Here is a 16,679-nt window from a genome sequence, read left to right as displayed (position 1 = left end):
AACCCGTGCGATGCATGAGACGTCATTAATATTTTTATATTATTTAACATTATAATATATATTTTTGGATCATTATACCTTATTAATATATTTATAAACAATAATATAAATATTTGTTATTGGCTGCATTCGAATATTGGGTAGTGTATAAATAATAATATAAATATTTATTATTGGCGGGGTTCGAATCTGGGAGTTTTAGTAGTGTATAAATAATAATATAAATATTTATTGTTGGCGGGATTCGAACCTGGGAGTTTAAGTTGTGTATATTCTTTTAATATTTGAATCCAACAGTCTTGATTATTTGATTAAAAAGATCTGACGGTCATCGACGGTCATAAATATGATAACCAAATTAACCAAAAAAAGCATTCCAAATAATATCTCATTCCGGTTATTATAGTATAGATATAGATTACATGTACTTTCTAATGATATAAACTTTATAATTTTTTTCGATTACATTATCTATGAAATTTTTGGTCAAAATTGAGTAAAACGTGACTGATAAATTGGGATCGACGGAGTAGTCGTTATCCAGGAATATGTATGGAAAATACAGTTTATGTAATACACGTACTTGTGACTTCAATTGCTGGCAAAATGAAGGGTTTAAAAATTAATGCGTAGAAAGAAAATTTGCGTGGATAGTGATGGGAAGGAAAAATTATTGTATGTGTGGGGAACAAACTGGGAAAAGGTCATTAATTTATTGGCTGGTTGTGATAGCATTTGTTTGTAACAAAGTCAGATACTAAAAGGTCATATTTTTTTAAAAATATATATATATGTATAAAACGCTAAATAAAGTAGCGTTTGGGACCAAAACAAACACTACTTAATGTAGTGTTTGGTTTCAGAACTCAAATTCGTTTTATACTTAAAAAATTAAAAAAAGAGTAATATTTGAGTTTTTTGCCTAAACGCTACATGATGTGATATTTTGAGTTGATATTTTGGGTCATTATTTTCAAAAATGATATTTTGAACCATTTTACACTGATATTTTGGACCATTTTACATTGATATTTTGGACCATTCTACGCTCATGAGTAACATTTTGCTCTATTTCCCATTATTGAATATCAGTATCAATGTTTTGTTACTAAGTCAAGAACTAAAAGCCCACAAGAAGTTTCTTGCTAGCTTATGCTTATCTGCATATTATTCAGGATATCGATATCCAGAGGATCACCCAGTTGCAGAACAAGAACTCGAAGGGGCCGAGATATCAAAGAATTTCATTTCCTTGCTTTCCGGCAAGGATTCCACCCTGTTATGCTGCCACCAGCCACACATTTCTAACATGTATGTACAAGAAAATGTCTACAGAAAGACTAAACAGATGATTAACAAGAAAGATTCCAAAGCAATAGATTTGCAGCTGCTACTGAGACATATATATGAAATATCCGAACAATAAGCCACTATTTTGAACTATTATTCTTCAGAGTAAATGACTACTAACAACAGCATATCGAAAGATCAACGATCAATATGTAAAACCTCAGTTATCACAAACTTCACATCGGTTCACTGGTATTATTCATTTTGCATTCACTAACTTCTTGTAAACCATTTTGATTCACAGAAAACAAATGACAGTATAGTGGATATCCGGGGAAGCTTAACAACCCTTTCTAGTATGTAAGGGGTGTCATAATCAATTTGCAGACGCTGTGTATGTGTTTGGGTGTTGCTATTCAGGTTTGGAACTGTATCCCCATGGATTCTGGCTTGCCCATTTCCACTGATCACGGCACATCTCATCTACACCATACTTTGCCCTGAATATACAATATTTGAACAATTTTAAGAACAAACTGGTTTTATAAAAAGAATTCGAGTCTCCAAAAGGTAGATTAATGTAGTTACTGGTCTGGAAGCATCAGATACCAGGGAACTAATATACTGTAAAGAAATAAAGTAGAGAGTAAACTTACTTCCAACCCAGCTCTTTCTCCGCCTTCTCAGTTGATGCATAAACAGCTGTAGCATCTCCCGGCCTCTTTGCACATAGCTTTATAGGGATTTTCTGAAGGGAAGAAAATGTTAATTGACTGCATTTTTATATTGCTTTAGTTTTCTTGTGTCTTATTGTGTGTAGTCCAGAAAGAATTAAGAAGAGAGGTCACCTTTCCAGATGCTTTCTCAAATGCAGCAACCATTTCAAGCACAGATGTACCGCGACCAGTCCCCAGGTTGTAGGCAATACAACCTGTGCATACATAATAAATTTCGAGAGGACCATATTAGGAAGACCACTTTTACAAGAAATTATAGATGTGAGGTCAAATAATATCTTAAGCAAAAGGTTTTATAACTTAAAAAAATCAATAACAAAATCCTACAGTGCAATTGTATCAGCTAATGTCATATAGAAATAGAAGCAATCACCTATATCATCTGCTGTGAGCTTCTTAAGTGCCGCAACATGACCATCTGCTAAATCCATAACATGGATGTAATCGCGGATCTATTTATCAAGAGGATTAGAGGAACATAAGTTCAGTTGAATTATAAGAAGCTACATGCCTACAAGTAGACCAAATGAGTTTGGCCAACATATAATTTGCGCTTATCCTTTCTATTAAAAGATGAATCCTTTCTAATAAAAGATGGATCCTTTCTATTAAAAGATGTAAATGGTCAATAAAAATAATGAAACGATTACATACCGCTGTACCATCTGGTGTGGGATAGTCATGACCATATACATTCAACTCAGGTAATCTGCCAACAGCTACTTGTTGTATGTAAGGCAAAAGATTGTTTGGAATGCCCTTTGGATCTTCACCAATATAGCCGCTCTCATGAGCCCCAACAGGATTAAAATACCTTAGCAGAATGATTCTCCAGTCTGAATCTGCCTTTTGAATGTCCCGTGCAATCTCTTCAAGGAAAAGCTAGTGAAACACAATTATTAGCTAAATTAAGTTTTGTATTAAGAAAATATATTAAAGAGATTAAACTTTGGCATGCCAAATAAAGAAAGAACACTATCAGGGGACTAAATCGTGCACCTTTGTGCGCCCATATGGATTCATGGCTTGTAAATCGAAATCCTCATTGCACGGAATTTTCGCAGGTTGCCCATAAACTGTTGCGGAGGATGAAAAGACCAACTACAAGATCACAGTATCAGACTCTTTGTTAATCAAGGAGAGGCCACGGTTATATAAACATATAGCATATGCCTACATCGACTGAGCAAAGTACTGTACAAAACTCTAGAAATGATATACTGGATGCTAGATACAACTCTAAAGCAGATTTATAATTAATTAATCATAAAATATATACAACAACGTGGACAGAATTTAATTATCAACTGTGAGAATTTTTGTGGAAACAAGACATTTTGAATTCACACAGGATCATTTATTTCATTTTTTTATAGCTAAAAATATATAGGGAGTGGGAATATGAGGATTCCTTGTCCTTTCATTATTTAGATTCTAAATTAAATAACAATTATCACGGAAATGAAAAAAAAATACTGACGGCATACATGTGATTATGAAACATCAAAGCTAATTCATTACATAGCACACTGAACACATTTTCAAGACATCAAGAATTCCATGAACTATTAAAGGAAAAGACAAAGGAAAATTCCCGAATTCCTGAGGAAAACAAAGAGAAGATTGGAAAAGACTAACCCTCTTGCAATTATACTTGGCCATTGTCTCATACAAAGTGATTGATCCGACCAAATTGTTACTGAAGTAACGGAAAGGATGAGCAACACTCTCCCCAACAGCCTTAAGTCCAGCAAAATGGATAACAGCATCAAACCTATTCCATAATATGTCAATAACATACCATGGCCTACTCAAGACTATTGCAAGAAGCATGGATCCAACATTTTCCTTCAATTTGGCAAATAACAATCACTATAAAGTTACATGGCCTATAATACACCATCACATTCCATGGTCTAAATAATCAACGCAGCAATCAAAACTCAAATGTCAGCCAAACTTAGTTTTCCAAAACCACAATCTAATCAAGACTATTGCAAGAAACCTAAATCCGACATTTTACTTCAATTTGGCAAATAAAAATCACTATAACTCTACATGGCCTTTAATATATCATCACATTCAATGGCCAAAATCAGCATAGCAATCAAAACTCAAATGTCAGCAAAACTTAGTTTTCCAAAACCACAATCTAATCAAGACTATTGCAAGAAACATAAATCCAACATTTAACTTCAATTTGGAAAATAATAATCACTCTAACTTTACATGTCCTTTACTTTACCATCACATTCTATAGTCAAAATCAGGAAAGCAAGAAAAACTCGAATGTCAGCAAAACCTAGTTTTCCAAAACCACAATCTAATCAAGACTATTGCAAGAAACATAAATCCGACATTTTACTTCAATTTGGCAAATAAAAATCACTATAACTCTACATGGCCTTTAATATATCATACATTCAATGGTCAAAATCAAGAAAGCAAGCAAAACTCGAATGTCAGCAAAACTTACTTAGTTCTCGAAAACAGCTTCTCAAGATCATCCTTATTCCTGATATCTCCCTGCAATCATAATCAAACAAACAATTACACAATGAACACATCATCATCATCATCAATATATAATTATAGACAATCCAAGATAACTAAATAAATTACAAGTAAATATTAAAAAACCAACTTTATCAAAAAATACAAAAATATAATAAAAAAATCAAGAAGCACAAAATGACAAAAAAAAAGAAGAAAAATTCAAGAATTACCAAGTGAAAATCAAGATTCTGGGAAAGGTGAGGGCCCACTAAATCTCTGACTCTGACAACAGCATCTTCAACAGCATTATCAAGATTATCAAGAATAGTGACTTTAAAGCCTTGATTAAGTAGCACCACTACTGTGTGTGTTCCAATGAAACCAGCCCCTCCAGTAACTAAAACACTCTGTTGCAATGAACCCATGTTTCTTTACCTGAAACAATACATTCACAAGAAAGTTTCACAAGTAAATATAAAAATCAATAATAGCCCATTATGAAGAGAGAGACAGAGAGGGGGAGAGAGAGGGAGAGAGAGAGAGAGAGAGAGAGTGGGAGAGAGAGACAGAGAGGGAGGGGGAGAGAGAGAGAGAGAGAGAGAAAGAGGGAGGGAGGGAGAGAGAGAGACGCACAGAGAGAGAGGGAGAGGCAGAGAGGGAGAGAGAGATGAATACTTACAGAAGAAAGGAAGATAGAGAGGGGAGAGAGAATTGAAGAGCTGGAAATTGAGCAAATCAAGAAAGTGGAGGAGAAAATGGTTTGAAATTATTTTGGAAACTTAATTTTGTAATGGCGGGGGTGTGTATTTATAGACAGGAAATGTAAAACTATTATTTTATTTTTCTGTTAATAAATAATTTAAATAACTAATTTATTGATTTGAAGGGAGAAATGAGGGGACCTTTGGTGTTAGTGTCCATAAATTCGCATTAGAAAATAAAAACTTTTCCAGAAAATATTATTATTACATTTTACAGAATTTTAATACCCCTTTGTCCCGTCCATTTATTAATAATTTTTTTCTCATATTTGGCTCATATTTTATGGTTAATATAAATTATAATTTTAAAATTTATTTTTAAATTTTTTTATAAAAATTTGAACATTATATATATATAGAGAATTTACCAAAAATACTACTTTTCAGCAAAATATTTGCCAAAATACGGACGCAGATTACATATGAGGTTGTAACAGTTGATCCGTATTTTTGTTAATATTTTCTGCAAATTAGTTATTTATGAAAAAATCCCTTATATATATTTATTTAGAAGATTTTTTTTAAAAAAAATAGACAATTATATTTTATAATTTTATAATAAAATTAAAGTGCGTGTTCAGCACTTCTAACAAATTGGGCTGAACGGAGGAGAGAGTATATAACTCTGAGAAATTAAGAAATAAAGTCAAATTTAGACATTTTATATCCAGTTGAGTAAAGTCTATTGTTGGCCAGAGATGACCCTTAAATTTGAAGGATTTAAAAGGTGATGTGAATTATTTTATTGGTAAAATTTGACGGTCCGAATTAATAATTTGGTAAAATAATCACGTGTAGTATAAAATAAATTATAGCTTTTGCTTTTAAATGAAGGCACCCCTCATTATGTGAAACCTAAGCAAGCATGATCTTGTTTATTATTCTGTTTGTTGCTTTCCTGTCAATTTTAGCTCCAACTGACAGTGATGCAAATTCAAGTAACTGATCACATCTCAAACTGATGGTAAGGTACATAATGTATATGAACTAAACAAAAACATACTCAGTTTATCCCGCTCATGAGTTACCGTTCATTACTTAGAGTCGGGAGAGGTTGAGATGTACGCATAGTAGCATATCGTTTTCATAGAGAACTCAAGCAGTAAGGATGATAAAAATGAAAAACAAGTAAGAGTGTGTTTCAGAACTATACCTGCTAACCTTCAAAGTTTTGCTGCATAACATTCATCTCAATAAGCGAAAAGTTCTAACAAATGTCAGAAGCACAGATACAGTGCTTGAGAATAGTTGTATCATCACATAATTTTCATATGAGTAGAGATGAACTGCATATTATTCGAATCTATACTATGCTTTCTTATACCACCACCCCCATGGGAAATCTTCCCATATACTGTAAAATCCATATGTTTAAAAATATATAAAAAAAATAGTCTACTGTAAACTTCTTTCGGATAAAGTCAATTGTATAGAAACTAAGCAGAAAAGGAGTTTCTGTTAAATCACTCATACTCCTAAAGCTGGATAGTTTCTCAAGGATCTCAACTTTTTCCTGGCCAAAAAATGCTTGTCACGCTTTCTTTGTTGATAGTCGCATTCCTTAATATATCGTCCATGAGTACAGGATGATGGATGCATGGAAAGCTCTTCCTGAAAAAAATCAAATAATTAATCATCAAGGTAGTAACAGAGATAACAGAACAACCATACAGCTTCAGACATGAATGAATGATTAATTCCTGAAGCTGATCAGGCACCAAATTCAAGTACTTCAGGTGCAGTGCAGGGAGGATCACTACAGAATAATAACTGGTAGATATAATGATCAATATTTCCTAGATGATAATCATGTACTATTCTGATGAACCTTTCTCCCCAAATCTTAATACTTGTTTCCATGGTAAACAATTCTACAATTGCGTAGAAAGCTTGATACCTATTTGTATATAGTCAACAAGATCTGGATCCATTAAGAACCACCTAAACTCTTGAGAGTATAAGTTGGTTCAAGAACTAATAATCTACTTCTCAAAAAAATAAAAAATTTGACAGACAAGTGACAGAAAGGTTACTTGTCCAAAGGGTTCTGACATGGTTAGGCATAAGAAATAAATGTAATTTGAAAGAGCAGAGTTAAGTTTAAACTATTCCCTTGAACATTAAATATAAATGTTAGTACATGCATCATAATCACAAATGCTGGAAGAATAATCAATGTCTCACTCACCAAACTATAAAGACAATATCACGCTTGCAGTCTAGCACCGAGTACAACTTCTGATTGTGCTGATACAGGCGTCTTACATCTAACGGCCAATGAATCCCATTCTCTATCAAAGGCATATTCCAAGCGCCTTTCCAGAGGTTTACCAGCAACTGAGAGTGTTGATCTATGAAGCTGACAATGTGAAGTGGTCTTAGCATCCACCAAATCAATCTTATTATCTGCAGCTCTGGATTCACAAGACAAAGGTATTTTACAAACAGGACTGCAACTGCCACCTTTTGGAGACCTCTTTCTTATTATGGAAGGTGTGTGTTCATATTTCAAAGCTGAATTCCTCAAAATAGATTCTGGACTGCTAGTGCTGACAGCGATTGGTGCAAGGTTAGGAGAGGTTGAGCAGAAAGATAGACTGTTAGCTTTTGGGATGCCATCTACATTTGAATGCTCATCACTTCTGACAGGAGCAAATATATTCTTCACAGTTGGTGGTCCATCAAACAGGGAACCATAGTGCTTTGTATCTAGCTGTGGAGTCTGAAAAACTTTGGTTCCCTGTCCAACATGATTGGAATACTGAACAGATCCAGGAGGCAAGTTCAACATGGGATTGCCTGGAACACACTCACGTCTCAAATTGATGATATTCAAACCATCCAAACTTCTAGGCTTCTTATAATCCTCAGACATTTTCATAGAAGTGAAAGGTTGGAAGAGTTTGTGAGTACTAGTTTCAAAACTATAATGCTTTTTATCTAGCGGAGGAGGTGTTTCAACAACGATAGATCCAGGCGAAGAACCCATCCAGGGTTTATCTGAAACAGTCTTACATCCCAGATTTAAGAAAGCTGAATCGCCATTTCTAGGCCTTTTACAAGATCCAAACATTCTACCAGAAGTGAAGGGATGAACAGCTCTTTGAGGAGCATGATTTATTATACCACCAGATGTCTCCTTTGTAATAGCTGATGAAGAGGATAAGAACGGGGAATGTACATTAGACGTATGGAAGTTTCTTTTCCATGGTAGATCCATCTTACCGTTACTTATGCCACCTGTACCACGAAAGTGGTCCCTGCTCAATGGCTGATTAATTTCCTCTTGCTTACGAATACTAGGAGATTTTGATTCGGACCAGTTTTCACAAGTAAATGCATTTCCAAGAGTCAAATCCGTTGAACAAATGTCAGAGACTTTCATTAAAGCAGCAGCATTTTGATTGGTGGACATGGTCTTACCAACACCCTGTTGCACTACAGGAATTTCCCGAGATACAGGTCTTGCTTCACGATTGGGATCATCACTCAGCGGAGACTGAAAAGGTAAATTTAAATCCAAATATTCCAGCCTCCTCTTCGTAGAGCAGTTCCAGTGATTTTTTATTGCATTGTCAGTTCTGATCACAAAAATAAATAATAGATTAGCAGGCTTTACTGAAGCAATGAGAGTATCACAGGTAACTGAAGTTAGTTTATTAACAGTGGCTATCAACAGTCAAGTGCACATAGGAAGTTGGAAAATAAGTCAACAAAATAACAAATATAGAAGCCTAATCAAGGGTGCATGAACATAGACTCATTTTACAAGGTGAACTTTCTTCAGCTAAATGAGTGAGACTAGGCTTTCTGCTTCAATTGCATTAGTTATAGAAACAATGATTTAGGTGCAAGTAGGTCATCAACTTACATCTGTTCCTTGCGATCTGAAATTCTGAACGTCATCCAAAATGTCACTAACTATAAGAAATAACAACTTATATTCTGGTTGATATGCTTGATATATATAGTTTCTTCATGACATCAAAATAATTGGTGCTAAGGGGGTTCTTGAATAGAACATAAGATGAGCATCAGTGGCTTTTTTAATTGGTGCATTTCTTATTCTTTCTTTTGAAGTATGATGTATACAAGAACAAAAATGTACCTTCCAGGTAGGAACTTTGCAATTTCTGCCCACTTGTTCCCATAGATTTGATGGTAATAGGAAAGGATTGATTCCTCTCTTTCTGTCCAAGCTTCTTTCTTTATAGCTGGATCTAAATGATTGTGCCACCTAAAAAACATATTTATGCTATAAACTATAAAAAAACACAATACATACTGCATATGCTACATAACTACCATTACATATTGGTAAGTAACACATCATAATATCCACTCTGCACATTTTCCCAAAAACAATTAAGAGGGCTGTTTACTAAGTACTACAGACCACCAAAGAAATGTCTGAACATGTTGCAGAAAGAAAAGATGATAAGAGAATGGCATGCATTAATGATAAAAATGATATTTATTGTGAGTTCTGGGTCTCGGTTATTATTATGCTGCAGGATTCTTAAGCAAGTATATACTGACCCTCTAAATAGAATTCTGTGTTGCAAGTACAAAAAAATACCATGTCATTACATCATGTTGTTACACGGGCCACAGAAACATGATGTAATTAAGCTTTAATGTCATTCTTGTTCGCTTACAAAATTTGTTCAAGCTATTCAGCACACTGCATGCCAGAGGTTGAAAATAAGACTACTACTTCGTATCACGTACCTTTCCCGACACTGCTTGCCAATGCGCCCTGGTAAATACTTGGCAATAGCTGACCATTTCCTTCTACCGTACCTCTGAACTAGCTCAACAATACGATCATCTTCCTGTAGGCATAAACATTACATATTTGACATACATGTTCAGCGTTTCAACTAAACCGTTGACACTTAATATAAAAACAGAAGATAAATAGAAGCACACCTCCTTTTTCCAGGGTCCTTTAAAAAGTTCAGGGTTAAGAACTTTTTGCCAGCGATGCAGGCACTGAACATCTGTTCTTCCAGGAAGGAATTCAGCTGCGATGAATGTAGAAGTTAAATTAATTAATTTATAGAAGTACAGGCTTACAACATATAAGATAAACAATTATAATTGTTGAAAGAAGATTCATATCAGTAAGAGGATCAAAAGATTTTTGAGCAAATACTGCATTTGTCATTAATATAAATATTAGTATCGACACAGATATCATTCCAACCGAACTTGATGCCAGAATATAACATCCCTAAGAATGCAAATTCTAACTGTTGGTGATCTAATTTGTAAACTAATCGAATATCATTTCTATTTCTCCACATCATGCATGAAAATTAAACAATTTCAGCTAGAACCAATTGCGTCCACAGTTGGTTCAACTTATTAAAAAACTTAGAAATTTCGGGGCTAGACATATAGAAGTGGACAACAATTTGAAGTTGTCATTTATATTGAACAGTAAGGTCTCCATAAAATAAATTCTGAACTAGGGTAGTTCTCAAGGAAGACCAACTTTATATCAAGGCCTCCTTTTTTCGATCCTTTTTTGGAGCAAAAAAAAATTTAAAATCTTTTCAATTACTAGAATTATGATTCAACTAATTAGACAATATTAGACAATAACATTGAACAAGAGAAGGATACCATGCTCACCTATTTTTTTCCAGTTTTTCCCATTGAACTTCTTCACCACATCAGTTAATCGATTATCCTTCAAATGTAAGATAAAATGATTATAGCTGCATACACAAAGATAACCGAGAGCGAGAAGCCAACATAGGTGCAACTTAATTTTGTGCAAATTTCTTAATGAATCATATCAAATAGAACACCAGCAAGGAATTATACACTTTTTCCGCACTTGTTTAGCAACAGACAGCACAATCATGTAAACAAAAGTTCCTAATGCGATAAGTGAAATCGTAGCTACCAACCTCTTCGTCAGTCCATCCTGCTTGTGATGAACGTTTTGCAGCTTTGTTTCTTTTATAACTATAAAAAAAGAACATCAAAATGTTACATTTAGGACCAGTCAAGCAAGATGCCTTAGTAGTTACAAAATTTGCATGCAGGGGAGAAAACTAATACCATCCGTAATCAACTCAAAATGATGCCTTAGTAGTTACAAACATAATCATTTTTTCTTCCAACCTCCCCATAATTATGATTCTTAAAACTCAGATGAAGAAATTTAATATTTTACCAGCCCAAATATTCCATTGATTTGTGCATACCTCTAAATCTATCAAGAGGCAGTACATTAGTCCATCAAACACTCAATATTTAACAAATCGACTAAATATCAACTATTTAATTATAATTTAGTACTTAAAAAATATGCAATTACCCAGAACACTTTACTGCAAACTAGTCTACATTAACAAACACAAACACTAATCCAGAACAAATGCAACATACCCGGTATCACAGCTACTATCAGAAATGGAAGAAGCCGAAACAAACTCAATCTCCTTCTTCACGATCACACCTTCGCATTCCTTCTTCACAATCATGATTAAAAAAAATTCCCACTTCCTGCCAAAAATCAAACTTTCAATAATCTCAACAACCATCACGCCAAAATTGATTCTCACAGATACACACACACACATACATATAATCAAGAATCGAAAACCCAATTCACATTTTTACCTAAAACCCAATCTCTCAAACTCCCATTTCACCAATCACCACATACCCAAATCTAAAAATCACACAAAAAACCAAGAACACATAAATTAATCAAATCAACACCAAGAAAAACATAAAGATCAAATCTTTAAGCCATAATCAAACAATACATTCAAGAATCAATGCAATTACCACACAAAAATTGTAACTTTACATCAAAGATTAACAAAATGACAAAAACACAAAAAGGGTATTTTCCATAAACACAAAAAAATCAATGTACGTGTAAAAAAATGCATATACTTACAGAGAGGATCAGAGAGACTGGGAGAGATTGGGAGAGACTGGGAGAGATTGAGAGATAGAGTAAAATAAGACTAGGGTTTAAAAGGGGTTATTAAAAAAATGAAGATCCATATATAGAGTTAGCGGGAAACAAATAATATGAGTCAAAAAGTGTGTGTGTTTGTGTGTGTGAGTGTGTGAGAGTGAGTGTGTGAGATCTTTTAAAACGGCTTGCATATAGCTAAAAGCTTACGTTAGAAGGAATAAATACAAGATGAATATTTAACGGCCTGGATTTAAAATTCACCTTGCACACACGTTACAATTTTAAACGTTTATTTGCCATTAATCGGGGTATAAACACCATTTATATCTACCTAGATTTGTGTCATTTTGTGTGGAAAAATGAGTGAAAGAAGGGAAATTTCAGATTTTTTACATATAATGTTGATTTCGGACAAAAAAATTTGTTTGTACTGATGGTAGATGATAAGTGTTACTCGTATCAAATATTCATTAATATTTTAAAACTAATAAAAAATACCCTCATTATAATAAAACAAGATTAAATATAATTGCACAAATATCATCAGAATCAAATTCAACCACTTTCGATCGAGTTTAAGGGCGCATCTAATTTCAACCCAGACCGAATATTCAATTTATATTTGCCTTGTCCTCAAATTTGACCAAACGCGATCGAATTTAGGCTTGCAAAAAAAAAATAGAAGGAATTTTCTAACAATAAATTTATTTGAAACTCCTAATTCAACGGATTTCGGTCAAAATTAATATTTGATAAAAATGAAAACTTTCCCGCATTTCTAAAAATTTTCGATGCAAAAGTGGGATGAATTTCCCGCTCTTCTGGAAATTATTTTTCAATTGAAACTGGTTATATTTATCTAATATGACTGTAACCATTGTATAAGATATGCGAAACAATACATATTTATATGAATAAAAATATCTCACGTATGTATAGCACCCACATATATTTGTGCAAGAAAATAAAACAAATATTAATACCAAGAAATAAGAAATAAGAGAGTGTTTGGTTGAGGATAACTTAGAAATGCAAAAAAAAAAAAAAATCATTCGTTTTGTTGGGGTTTACGCACTTTTCGTTAATATTAATTTCCCACCCTTTTCTAGTTATTTTTTTCCCATTCCTAATATTTTTTATTCATTTTCAATTATAAATTATATCTTAAATCATTTAAAATAAAAAAGTAAATAAATCAACATGTACATAAGCTATATTGCTAAAGACATAATTATATATATAAAAAAATTAATTGTATATTTTCATAAAAATATATACAAAAATAACTATTTGACTTTTCATTCCGTTTTATGATCAGAATTAATCGTTTAAAACAATTTGTAATTATTACTTTCCTTTCCGCGCTTTTCATTTTGTGAATTCCATTCCATTTAGAAAACATTAACAAACGCCTCCTAATCTTATCATAAATTCAATTGGCATTTCGCAAAGTACTTTTTTACCGTATAAAAAATGTGAATCAATACAAATTTATATGAATAATCATATCTAACGTATTTATAGCACTCATAATATTTGTGTGAGAAGATAATACACGGAATAATATGTCACAAATTTTATGATAAAAATTATATATAAATGATGAAGATAATATTAACGGTAAAATGATTGTATGTAATAACTACTATGTAATATGATGCAGTAAGAGTCAAAAAATATTAAAGGGAGAGGAAAGCGGTAACATTTTTCCTAAAAATTCTATGTAACATTATTAAACAATAATAAGGCGTGATTTAACGAATTAATAAAAACATTTATAATAACATCCAAATTACAAAAAGACTTAAATACTAGCGTTGTTTTTGTATTGATACGTTCACCAATGGTAATAAAATCTCATGATTTTTTTAGTAAATAGTTTTCTCGAATAAAAAGTGAAGTAAGATTTAAAATTTGAATAAATTGCAATTAACAGAAAAGAAGACAGTTAATTTTGGGCTTTTTAATTGTGCCTACATTTCGAAGTTAGTAGCCTAACTAATTATTGGGCTTCTGAAAAGTTCAGTTCTTGATGGCCCATATGTTTTCCAGCCTGGTTAGAGCTAAAACCTCGATATTTATATGTTTGGGATTATGAAAATTTCTTAATTAATCAAAATATAAATATATCGATAAATTAATAAATTATTAATTTATCGATATATTATTAATTATTAATTTATCGAGATATATTATTTAAAATTTTATAACATATACAATTCTCAGAATAATAATTTATTTTCATCTATTGAATACTTAAAATAACATTAAGAAATATTTATGAATTTAAGTAAATTGAAATGATTCACCTATTTAATTAGATTACGTAATGTTCTGAAGTTTTCAAAATGGTTCAAGTCAGGGACCTATCTTTTCTAGACCAACTTTGATCGTATTTACCACAAAAATAAAAGGAAATTATTTAACTAAGTACACGAAGGAATAGGGGACCGGGTGCTGGACCAACTAATCAGTGTTGGGGAGAACTAAGATAGCTATTCACTAGAGAAAGATGTCCTTCAAACAACAATTATATTACGTAATTTTATCTTATAATATGAACATAGTACGCCGTAACTCTATAATACATTAAGAAAGATTCAAGATGAAATATAAGGCGATATCAGTTTTAAAAAGAAGCAGGTTACAATTGAGGCTTATTATAAAAGTGCATACTAGAAATTTATAATTTTGATGTAATATTCAATTATTAATTTATATATTATATGGGACTTATATGCATTAATAAAAAAATATTATCTTATAAATTTAGCGAATTATTAATTTAGTATAAAGGGCCCGGTTCGGAGTTACAAGAAATTATTAATTTAACGAGGTTATTAATTTATCGAGCTTTTACTGTATAAATATAACTATATAATTAGACGTTTTTGTACTTTTACATTTTCCCTGTTTCTCGGAAGGAAAATACTACTGGTACCAAATTATTTCCCCAAAAAATTACAAAATATTACTTGTCAGAATTTTATTAGTGAACTGAATATGAACCTTCATACATTTACATCAAATATATTAATAAAATTATTTTATAATGCCACATAAGACATGACACATCATTTTGTAATAATCTTTTGTACTATTTTTTGTGTTGTAGTATTACTCTTCTCGGAAACATGCGTTTAGTAACCAGAACTGAACAAAACAACATATTTCAACTTTTCACTTTCACTCTAAATTATACTTTTCAAAACATAATTAAAAAATGGTCATTGTGAAAATGAACTATAAAAAATGTATTTTTTTTGTTAGTCATTATTTTTTAAAATGTGATTATATTGTCGTTCATTTTACTTGAAATTGGCTTTAATTGAAATATATTAAGATTGAAAAATGTTATATAAGCGATAAATAAACTATATTAACGGATAATAATAGAAATTTCCATGTATTAAATAATAATTATGTTGCTAGGTTAATTGGTAATTATTGTTATAAAAATATTTGAACATGGTTTGAGTGTCTACAAACTAAAATATTGTGAATTTAATATGGAAACTGATATATGTTCACACCATTTAACGAGAATGTGACTAAATTACCCTTAGATATTTTTTTAATAGAAATATTTTATTTGGTAGAACATTAACTTTGATTTTCGATTAAGCGAGAGAAAATGATTTATGTTATGTAGTATTTGGAAAGTTGTACTTCTTTTCTACCTACATTTTGTGGGGAGTATAATAAACTTGTTTGGTTGGTATTTACTATTCAGTTTTCATTTTCATGTTTTATTTAATTTACTTAATTTACCTTTTTTATAACAATTATTTTGAGTTATTAATTATTATTATTTTCATAACAATATCTATCTCAGTTTTTTTTTAAATTTTTTTAAATACATAATATAAAAAAATAATTATACAAAATTATTTATCTTTTCAATTTATTTTTTATAAAGATCTTAACAACATATTTATTAGTTTTTTAATATATAACTTGGAATTATTTTTATTGTCATCAAAATTTTAATAAAATATAAATGTTCATTTAAATTTTAAAATAAAATTGAGTAGAATAATAATAATAAAAATTGAATTTAAATAAATACATTTTTAATTGCAAACCCGTATGCTAGGTAAAATTTTAAATATCATATATTATTACATGGTTTTAAAAATGAAAATAATGAGACATTACTGACACCTAACTATACTTTATTAGAAAAATGAGTTAGATTTTGTTAATTTTTAAACAACTTTAATAAAAATAATATTTTATTTACACATAAATTTTAGACTTTAATTATTTAATATATGGATTGATTTTATATTCAAACATGGGAAGTATGACTAATTATATCATTATATATATATATATATATATATAATTGGAGTAAGGGGGGTTTTCATGATATGGTATGATTGTCATAAAGGTGGATTTCACGTGCTAATTAAGTATAGATATAATATATACTATATTTACTTC

At 31.4% G+C, this 16,679-nt stretch overlaps 2 protein-coding genes across 4 annotated transcripts; both read right to left on the bottom strand.

Moving 5' to 3' along the window:
* Window positions 1-1,328: 1,328 nt before the first annotated feature.
* Window positions 1,329-5,329, bottom strand: LOC141672133 (bifunctional UDP-glucose 4-epimerase and UDP-xylose 4-epimerase 1-like). Its single transcript, XM_074478633.1, has 10 exons — window positions 5,203-5,329; window positions 4,754-4,958; window positions 4,504-4,553; window positions 3,666-3,801; window positions 3,027-3,128; window positions 2,682-2,909; window positions 2,401-2,479; window positions 2,139-2,221; window positions 1,947-2,038; window positions 1,329-1,790 (listed from the first exon to the last, which is right to left on the bottom strand). Exons 2-10 carry the CDS (start codon window positions 4,946-4,948, stop codon window positions 1,703-1,705), a joined length of 1,053 nt encoding a protein of 350 aa, XP_074334734.1. The 5' UTR covers window positions 4,949-4,958; window positions 5,203-5,329; the 3' UTR covers window positions 1,329-1,702.
* Window positions 5,330-6,662: 1,333 nt separating this feature from the next.
* On the bottom strand, window positions 6,663-12,395 carry LOC141672132 (uncharacterized). Of its 3 annotated transcripts, none has more exons than XM_074478630.1 (10): window positions 12,210-12,395; window positions 11,924-11,975; window positions 11,690-11,806; window positions 11,206-11,263; window positions 10,925-10,982; window positions 10,217-10,311; window positions 10,016-10,119; window positions 9,393-9,521; window positions 7,473-8,865; window positions 6,663-6,895 (listed from the first exon to the last, which is right to left on the bottom strand). In XM_074478630.1, the coding sequence occupies exons 3-9, from the start codon at window positions 11,782-11,784 to the stop codon at window positions 7,491-7,493; spliced, it is 1,914 nt and encodes a 637-aa protein (XP_074334731.1). In that variant the 5' UTR covers window positions 11,785-11,806; window positions 11,924-11,975; window positions 12,210-12,395; the 3' UTR covers window positions 6,663-6,895; window positions 7,473-7,490. The 3 variants fall into 3 exon arrangements, with proteins under 3 accessions (XP_074334731.1, XP_074334733.1, XP_074334732.1); XM_074478632.1 differs by having other exon boundaries at window positions 6,663-6,891; XM_074478631.1 differs by lacking the exon at window positions 11,924-11,975.
* Between the last annotated feature and the right edge of the window lie 4,284 nt (window positions 12,396-16,679).

The sequence above is a fragment of the Apium graveolens genome, chromosome 7, assembly GCF_009905375.1.
Source record: "Apium graveolens cultivar Ventura chromosome 7, ASM990537v1, whole genome shotgun sequence".
Classification (NCBI taxonomy): Eukaryota; Viridiplantae; Streptophyta; class Magnoliopsida; order Apiales; family Apiaceae; genus Apium; species Apium graveolens.
The sequence above is the reverse complement of the archived record's forward strand: the minus strand, read 5'-3'. Positions and strand labels throughout refer to the sequence as shown.